The 9,661-nt window shown below is 42.2% G+C and overlaps 1 protein-coding gene across 7 annotated transcripts in view; it reads left to right on the top strand.

Moving 5' to 3' along the window:
• Nucleotides 1-338: 338 nt before the first annotated feature.
• The window catches only part of BEST3 (bestrophin 3), a 48,781-nt gene continuing 39,458 nt past the window's right edge, over nt 339-9,661 (top strand). For 2 of the 7 annotated variants that reach the window (XM_017341977.3, XM_051846449.2), the window contains exons 1-4: nt 339-497; nt 2,070-2,236; nt 7,031-7,125; nt 7,596-7,829. In XM_017341977.3, coding sequence (XP_017197466.1) covers nt 2,085-2,236; nt 7,031-7,125; nt 7,596-7,829 — 481 coding nt within the window. In that variant the 5' untranslated portion in view covers nt 339-497; nt 2,070-2,084. Of the gene's footprint in view, nt 498-1,966; nt 2,237-7,030; nt 7,126-7,504; nt 7,830-9,661 lie in introns of those variants that run through there. The other 5 variants (XM_051846442.2, XM_051846443.2, XM_051846448.2 and 2 more) reach the window with 5 other exon arrangements.

Genomic DNA, 9,661 nt, shown 5'->3' with positions numbered 1-9,661 from the left:
TCCTATTCTTCATTTCAAGCCCACAAAGATGTCCTAATTCCCACTGGGGACAGGTGGAGCCTCTTCAGAACGCTTCACAGGGAACTTCTCTTCCTTGATCCCGGGATGGAGTCAAAATAACCTAACAGACTTCAGTGGCCCGACATCCTTCACGTCACTGCCGGCTCTTCATTCAGAGGTGCTCTGGTGGCAGGTGGAGTTATAATTATAGAAGAGAGAAAAAGCAACATCAGCAGCTGTTGCTTCTGTCTGTCCCCAGCTATAACTGTCATCAGTGGGCAAACTGGCATAAACAGGCCTCCACAAGTGGAAAAACATTTAACCCCTGCGCTTGGGCCACTCTGGGTCCTCAGAGCAGCCAGAGAACAGAAAGTCTGACTGTGCATGAGGGAAGGGTGAAACCGAGAGGCAGCCATCGACCTGACGGCACCTCTTCAGGGGGAGCCTGAAACTGGAAGATTCTCTTTCCTGTTGGAGACTCCAAGCCACATAAATAGGTTAGTGTACAGAGTAAACCTCTGCCTTTTCCTTCTGACCTCTACTCTATGTGATCTTGGGTTTATGGGCAGAATTCAAATAGAAGGGTGACCTAGCAAATGAAAGAAAGGAATGTTATTTAAGGACCGTTATTTTAAAACTCCTATGCCCATGAGAACAAATTATCCAATGAACTTAAATTGTTATGTTCCTCTCCCAGTTTTGGCTGTGGTCATATTAGACAAATAGACAGGAAAGAGGTGGAAAAATGAAACCGGTTTTGTGGCATGAGGCCCAGGCTTTTGTAATGCTGCTTACTTGTGCCCAAAGGCCCTGGTTTCTGTACTGAAATCAGTAATGTTGAAGGTTAAGTTTGTGATGAAAAAAAAAATGCTATGATTGCAGCTCCAGAGTTGCTTTTCCTTAGAGAAAATTGGCCAATAAGAACTGGACTGTTTTCCTGGGTCTGAATGAAGACAGAAAATTTTCTTATTTATGATCAAATATGTGATGTAGATAAATTCACATTTAAAAATCTGCTGTTGCATTTATTATTTGTGTGTTGTACAATTCTACCTAAAGCTCCAAGGTTTGAGTCCAAGTAGCTCTAAGACTCTCCTCATAGCTCCTTTTCTGAAAACCAACATTTCAAAGAAATCTCATTTTATCTACATATGATCAGTGTCAGCCAGGAGTTCAGCAAGGTTGTCAAGAAAAGATCAGCTTTGGGCCATCTATCTCAAAACTTAATACTTAACGTCCTAGCGAAAAGCAAGGAATTCTAAAGAATTCCCTGAAAACTAGGTTTCGAAGCCCTGTCCTCATCCTGCCCACATCATGCAACGGATCCAAGTAGAAAGAGTTCTAAATGACAGCCTCTTTTTCTTCAGCTCCAAGCAGAAAGTGAACCATCCATCCCTAAGCATTTCATGCAAGATTTTTCATCAGGAAAATGCATCTCCCTTTACACCATTGTGAGTCAACATTTTGACTACCTTTTGAAGTGCACAGAGTGCTAACTGTGCACTCACACACCCATATCCAACTAAAAGCACTGTAGGCATAACCCATCAATGAAATTACCACTTGGGCATTGCGTCTTCCCAACAATACCTCCCAATTTCTAAGAGAGCCATAACTGCCAGGTAGGAAGTTTAAGGGTGTAATTAATACTTCTCTTCATACTCTAGCAAAGAGGCCCCACCAGTACATTTGGCCACAGTTTTGAAGAAGGTAGCACATCAATACCCTAAATCTCCCCTTGATTTAGGAAAATACATGATAGATGACATTATATCTATGTGGACATGGATTCATCCAAATACTTATTGAACAATAGCTATATAATCAAAAAACAATATTTAGTAATTAAAGCAAGTTTAAGATTGCTAATATTACTCTTCCCAGAGACTTCTTTCCTCCTCTTTCCTACTAAAACACATAGCCCTATGATCCTGGTGATCCCCAAGTTCCCAAAAGTGTAAACCAAGAAAGGCGAAAGGGTTGTGGACTTGTGTTGCCTTTGATATGCAGATTTTTGCCCCGTGGTAAACATGACTTCTTACTTGCGTTTTGTCTTCTTGCTCTTCTAGAAAAAGCTATCCAAGATGACTGTCACTTACTCCAGTAAAGTTGCAAATGCGACTTTTTTTGGATTTCATAGGTTACTCCTCAAGTGGAGAGGCAGCATCTACAAACTACTGTACAGGGAATTTATTGTTTTTGCTGTTCTTTACACAGCAATAAGTTTGGTATACAGGTATTTTCCTTTGCATGTCTCCTTAAATAGCCATCAAATATTATGTAAAAATACAGTCTCAAAAATTTGACTCTCTGGTTGCTGCTGACTTTTGCATTTATGTAACCTCTTCCTTTGCATGAACCTCTCTGTTGTCTTCTCCTCAGGATTGGGTCTTTTAATCATCACCTAACCATTGTTAGGATGTGAACCAGACTCTAACTGGCAGGTTCAGGGGCTCTCATGCCAGGCTCACATTATTGATCATGATGAGGTATTAACTGTATTTTAAGAATTTTACTATCGTCATAAACTGGCAGATCTATACTTAGATTCTATGTGATGATTCCGAATGGACAAAATCCCAGATGAATAATTATTCATGCATCTCTCAACTAAGGCATTCATAGTTGCAATTTGTAATCCAACAGTTTATTGCAACTATATGTGTCATTAATCTGTTCATGAATGGTGCATATCAACAGCTTTTCTTCCTTTTGCCTGGAAGGACAAGATCTGACCCAGTGCCTACAACCTTGTCAATATCTCAGCCAAAGAAAAGGCTTGAAGATGGATTGCTTTTTTTTTTTTTTTTTTTTTTTTGTATCGTATCTTCTGAGTTCAGGGCATGGTATGCTCACAAAAAGAGGCATTTACTTTTTATAACATCACAACCAGTGCATAGCAGATAGAGAATCTGAACAAAATCATGTCTAAGAAATACACCTGTGATTAAAAATTATAGACTCAATAAAAATTTATCCCTGTGATAAGAGGGAAGCTTTAAGAGTTTTTCTTACGGTTAGAATTGAGTGCATTTCTTCTCCAGAGGAAGCTAAAACTTCAAATAGGAAAGCTCAAGGTTTTTGAGGCTGTATTTCTACCTTTCCTATGTACATCAGTTTGTTGTGTTTCTTCTGCATTCAGATAAACAAATCTGTGTATCATTGCTCTCACCTACATTCTTCTTTGCAGCAACAGGTCCCCATTTGGAGAAGAGAGATATTAGTTCAAACAGTTCAAATTTGACAATTATCAGAATGAACATAGGAGGAGCTATTTTGCTCTATATCAAAACCACCAAACAAGTATATATTGGTAGACATTTTGTCAAAATACCTTTAGAGGGGAAGTCTTATTTAAAACCTCTAACAACTTTTAAAATGTGTCTTATATGTTATTTTGACTATTTATGTGTCACCTAAGTCTTTAGGACATGAAATGGTGGAAAACATAATGATGTTCCAGGATAATTGTCTCATTAGTTTATTTTTACTAATATGAGTTTATTGCTGCTACTGCTGCTTAGAATAGAATAGCCCTTGGAACAGTTGCAGTGTAGTCGGATATGCTCTGTGGGACCTCAACTTTTGCTCCAATCTCATAGTTATATCCTCCAAAATTATATTCATACATTTTCCTAAAGACTAAAGAGTGCTAACATTTATAACAACAATCATTAGTCCAAATCCACCTTCATCTTTTAAAGTCCAACTATAAAAGCTTGTTAAAATAGATTCTTGTATTTTTTTTTTTTTGACAGGCAGAGTGGACAGTGAGAGAGAGAGACAGAGAGAAAGGTCTTCCTTTGCCGTTGGTTCACCCTCCAATGGCCGCCACGGCCGGCGCACCGTGCTGATCTGATGGCAGGAGCCAGGTGCTTCTCCTGGTCTCCCATGGGGTGCAGGGCCCAAGCACTTGGGCCATCCTCCACTGCACTCCCTGGCCACAGCAGAGAACTGGCCTGGAAGAGGGGCAACTGGGACAGAATCCGGCGCCCCGACCGGGACTAGAACCCTGTGTGCTGGCGCCGCAGGTGGAGGATTAGCCTAGTGAGCCGCGGTGCCGGCCTGATTCTTGTATCTTAATTGAAGGTATACCAAGAGCCACAGATGAAATTGTCAAAAAAAGTCAACCATACATGTGAAAAAAAGATACATATACACTATTTCATTTTTCAAGTCTATTAAAGAGGCTGTTTTTTAAATTAATCCTATTATAAGTAAATAATTATGCTTAACAAATATTAAGACAGAACTCAATTAATTAATTATATTATATCTCTATTTTTGGAGAAATTTTACAAAATAATCTCTACAGTATTTTGCAGCTATTAAAATTCCTGTCTATTAGCTAAATATTGTTGTTGGCCAATTATTAACATGGACTACTTTATTATTAATAAGTCTGAGGTCATATGTTAGGTGGTTTCGTATATATAATTTATTTTCATCTTATTTATTCTTTTTGTTAAGATTTATTTATTTGAAAGTCAGAATTACAGAGAGAAAGAGAGAGAGAGAGAGAGAGAGAGAGAGATCTTCTATCCACTAGATCACTCCCCAAATGACCTCAATAGCTGGGGCTGTGCAAGACTGAAGCAGGAGCCAGGAGCTTCTTTCAGGTCTCTCACGTGGTTGCAGGGGCCCAAGTAATTGGAGCATCTTCTGCTGCTTTCCCAGGTGCATTAGCAGGGAGCTGGATTGCAAGTGGAGCAGCTGGGACTTGAACTGGCACCACAAGGGATGCTTGCACTCTGGGTGGCAGCTTTACCCACTGAATCACAGCACCAGTCCCTATTCATTTTTTTAAGATTTATTTATTTTTTAAAAGGCAGAGGCAGAGAGAGAAGTCTTCCATCCGATGGTTCACTCCCCAACTGCCCACAACGGCCAGAGCTGCACCGATCCGAAGCTGGGAGCCAGGAGCTTCTTCTGGGTCTCCCACACTGGTGCAGGGGCCCGAGGACTTGGGCCATCTTCTACTGCTTTCCCAGGCCATAGCAGAGAGCTAGACAAGAAGAAGAGCAGCCAGGACTTGAACCGGCACCAATATGGGACTCCAACACTGCAAGCGGCAGCTTTACCCGCTGCACCACAGCGTTTGGCTCCCCTGCCATTCATTTTTATATAGGATTTAATCCTTATAACATTCCTGGTATTTAAATTTTATTATCACCACTTACAAACAAGAAAACCAAGACTCAGGTTTTTTTTTTTTTTTTTTTTTTTTTTTTTTTTTTTTTTGGACAGGCAGAGTGAACAGTGAGAGAGAGACGGAGAGAAAGCTCTTCCTTTGCCATTGGTTCACCCTCCAATGGCCGCCGTGGCCAGAATGCTGCGGCCGGCGCACCGCGCTGATCCGAAGGCAGGAGCCAGGTGCTTCTCCTGGTCTCCCATGGGGTGCAGGGCCCAAGCACTTGGACCATCCTCCACTGCCCTCCCGGGCCACAGCAGAGAGCTGGCCTGAAAGAGGGGCAACCGGGAAAGAATCCGGCGCCCCGACCGGGACTAGAACCCGGTGTGCCGGCGCCGCAAGGCGGAGGATTAGCCTAGTGAGCCGCGGCGCCGACTCGAGACTCACATTTAAAATACGCTCCAGGACCAAATCTGTGAGTGGCAGACCTGGGACTAGAATCCGGATGGGTCTGACCCTGAGGTCCTTGCTTTCCACACGGAAATCCTCTTTGACCATTTCTGCTTGCCTATCAGAAACCCCGCTGGCAGTGATTTGTCAGCAGCACAGCCCTCAGAGGCCTGGGTGGCCACTTACCTTAGCTTTGTCAGACTTCAGTCATCCTGCACCCGCTCTGAAGCTCGGCAGGAAGTCCAAGCCCACCTTGTACCATGCACCCTGCTCGTATCACAGTGGGTCTTTCCCAGGCTTCCTTCCACCTTTGGTACAGCTGCACCCAGGAACTTACAAATTGTCACATGTGACTTCTCCTGTATTTTGATAATTATTATAAACCTGCCGTGAAACATTTCTTCTGCCTCTGAATCTCTTCTCTACAATATAAATATCAATAATGGTCTCAATGCACTTATGTTTAACACAACCAGAAAGTGGGTTTGGGCAGGTTGGTTCAGATCTAGGATAAAATTTTTGAGACAATGACTAAATTTAATAATTTCTGTTTTCACTTCTAATGGTTAAGCACTTTATATTTCAAATAATTGTGGGGTTGGAATTGTGGCACAGCAGGTAAAGCCACCGCCTGAAAAGTTGGCATCTCATATGGGCGTTGGTTCGAAACCCAACTGCTCTACTTCCAATCCAGCTCCCTGCTAATGTGCTTGGGAAAGCAGCAGAAGATGGTCCAAGTGCTTGAAAACTTGCTCCCACATGGGAGACCTGGATGAAGCACCAGGTTCCTAGCTTCGGCCTGGCTCCAGCCCCAGCTGCTGTGGCCACTTAGGGAGTGAACCATTGGATGGAAGCTCTCTCTCACTCGCTTTCTCTCTCTCTAACTCTGCCTTTCAAATAAATAAATAATCTTTTAAAAATATATTAATTGTGATTTTAAAAATAAAACAGTTATAATGCCCCTTGAAGTATAAACAAATATAATCCAGTATATGCTAAGTGGCATATTCAGGAGAAAGTGAGATCAAGATGTCAACTTCAGAATTATTACTTAACAATTACCTAACCCATCTATTTAATCAATACTCTTTTCCTAAGTATTCCAGATGAATACTTGAAAAATAGACTGCTTTATGAGACATCTTGTGCCAAATCCAATGAATCAACAATCATATAAAACTTTAAAAAATATTTAGTTTTAAAAACAAAATGACTAATAATCCCAATTTTGAATGGCCAATGACATTCATGTGCTAAAAATTTCAGGATGTGAAACATCAAGCAATGACAAAGTTTCTGAGATATATCAGCTAAAGTTAAAAAGTTATTGCTCCTTAGGAAAAAAGCCAACAGAATATTTATGCTTTATTGTTTGCACTTAATGTCACTTGCAAAGCAGGTGCAGAAGTATAATATCATAAAGGGCTGTGCATTTTATTTTTGCTCCAGATTGTTACTTACAGGAGCCCAAAAACGTTTCTTTGAAAAATTATCAATTTACTGTGACAGATATGCTGAACAAATTCCAGTGACCTTTGTGCTTGGTAAGTATAGGTCACATGCAGACTGCGGCCACACAGCTGTGTCCATCAGGATGGGACCAATGACTGTGCATGGGAGTGTGCCCAAGCTGCGAGGCGTGCCTGAAAAGCCACCGCTTGCAATAGAACCAGAATCCCCTGCAAGGTTTGCCTTCAGGGCCGCTTCTGCTAAATTAACAGCGAACAAGCGTGAGGTAGCAATCTGCTATTGGACAATTAAGCTTTCTCTCTGCTAACTCTCCGTTGTTACAGTCAGTATTTGAGTTCTAATACCCACTCACTGGGTGCAATGGCATGGCCATGATCAAATGCCATTTTTTTTTCTAAAGGGCAAAACCACAGGTTGGGATAGCATCTTATTTTGAGACCCCCCCCCCAACCCTCTAAAAAAGGCTAAAATTCTGCTAAAAGCATCAGTGTCACCCACCTATCTGCTCTGGGAGACTGCTTTATCATCTCCCGCTGTTCTGCAGGGTTTTATGTGACTTTGGTAGTGAACCGATGGTGGAACCAGTTTGTGAATCTGCCCTGGCCCGACAGGCTGATGTTCCTCATCTCCAGCAGCGTCCACGGAAGCGACCAGCACGGGCGCCTGCTCCGGAGGACGCTGATGCGCTACGTCAACCTCACGTCCCTGCTCATCTTCCGCTCGGTGAGCACAGCTGTGTACAAAAGGTTCCCCACCATGGACCACGTGGTGGAAGCAGGTACCGTGTGCGTGCATTTTCCTAACCGAGATAGGGAGCGCCCAACTTCCTGCGAGAATTCCTTACAGCCATTCATTCATTCAAAAAGCGTTTGCTGCTTTCCTACTATGTGCCAGAAACAGTCTAAAGAGGCAGAGATGAGGAAGTCATGGTTCCTGCCTTCCAGAAGCTTTCTTGGGAAGTGGCGGAAGCACTATATGTCACATGGCCTTGAGGCAAATATAGTAACTGTTACTAAAGTTGTCCATATTATGTGACAGTTTTCCAGTACCGTCTAGTATATTTCTTTTTATAGCTATGCACACATAGAGAACACGAAAAGAGCAGGAAGTATAGATTCCGAGAGGGTGTGGCCTGCCCTGAATCACACAGCTGACTGCGGGGATTCAAATTCGGACTCAGAACTCCTTCCTCCACGCTATTCCCAAAATATAAGCAGATTCTGCTGGGAACCCACAACCTCGGCAGTTAGTCTCTGCGCTCCTGGACACAATACATGAATATAATCCTGTTTGACAGATGTTTCTCTTTGGGGATGTAAATAGCTAACAAAGAAGCCATTAAACCAGCCTTCCATAGGGTGAGGATTAAATGAGACAGTTCTTGGCAGATGGAGATGTTACGAGAACCTTGAGATGATTCTGCCTGTGTATTGAATAGCATCTCAAATTAGACTGCAGTATCTAAGACCCCTTTTCAGAAATGTCCTTGAAAGTAGGTTTTTTGGTTTTTTTTTTTTAAAGAGCACTGTTTTTGCTTTGGGATTTTGTTGGTGTGGTTGACTTTTTTGTTTCTGTTTTACCTTCTTCAAAGGACAATGTGAACAGTGGCTGAAAGCACAGAGCCAAGGGTTTGAACCCGTACACCTCCATCAGTTTGTGCGACTTCCTTACCCTCACTGTGCCTCAGTTTCCTCATCTGTAAAATGAGCTTACAGTAACCTAAGATACTGCGTAGCTCGTATACGTATACAGCACAGACTTGTCATGAGGAGGAAATAAGCTGCTTGCAAAGTGTTAAGGGACTGCTAGTGCATAGCGAGAGCTGCGTGGTTTCTTTTTATTATGAGGGAATCATCTAGAGCAATAGCATCAGTGGCATCTGGGTCACTTTGGAAAACTCGTTATGAGTATGATAACCCAGACTTTCTTGATTCTATCCTGCTGAGGAGTTGGCCACAGTCAAGGGAGGACTAGCAAGAGTGTAAGTGATGTTGTTAGGGATACAGAGGGAGATCTAGAAAGAAATGGGCTGCAAGGGGTCAGTGCCGTGGTGCAGTGGGCTAAGCCACCACCGGTGACGCTGGCATCCCACATGGGCACCAATTCAAGTCCCCAGTGCTCTGCCTCCCTGCTACTGCACCTGGGAAAGCAGCAGAGAATGACCCAAGTATTTAGGCCCTTGCTACCCATGTGGGAGACCTGAATGGAGTTCTAGGCTCTTGGCTTCAGCCTGGCCTAGCCCCAGCCATTGTAGCCATATGGGGAGTGAACCAGATGATGGAATATATTTCTCTCTCTTTCTCTCTCTCTCTCTCTCTTTCTCTGTAACTCTGCCTTTCAAATAAAAAATAAAGGGAAAAGTAGTAGGCTTCAAGGAATCAGTTAAGAATTCAGGTGGAAGGTATGAGTGGCCTGGCGGATCCCATTATGTATTATGATGTAAAACCAGTAGAAATGTTGAAAAAAATTGTCACTTCTCCAAATTTAAAAATAGAATGCTACTCCAGCATGACCAAGTTGAACATGCTACTTGAGAACTGTATTTTCTTACTTAATTTCTTTTTTCTTTCTTTCTTTCTTTTTTTTTTTTTTTTTTTTTTTTTTTTTTTT

The sequence above is a fragment of the Oryctolagus cuniculus genome, chromosome 11, assembly GCF_964237555.1.
Source record: "Oryctolagus cuniculus chromosome 11, mOryCun1.1, whole genome shotgun sequence".
NCBI classification, from domain to species: Eukaryota; Metazoa; Chordata; class Mammalia; order Lagomorpha; family Leporidae; genus Oryctolagus; species Oryctolagus cuniculus.
The sequence above is the reverse complement of the archived record's forward strand: the minus strand, read 5'-3'. Positions and strand labels throughout refer to the sequence as shown.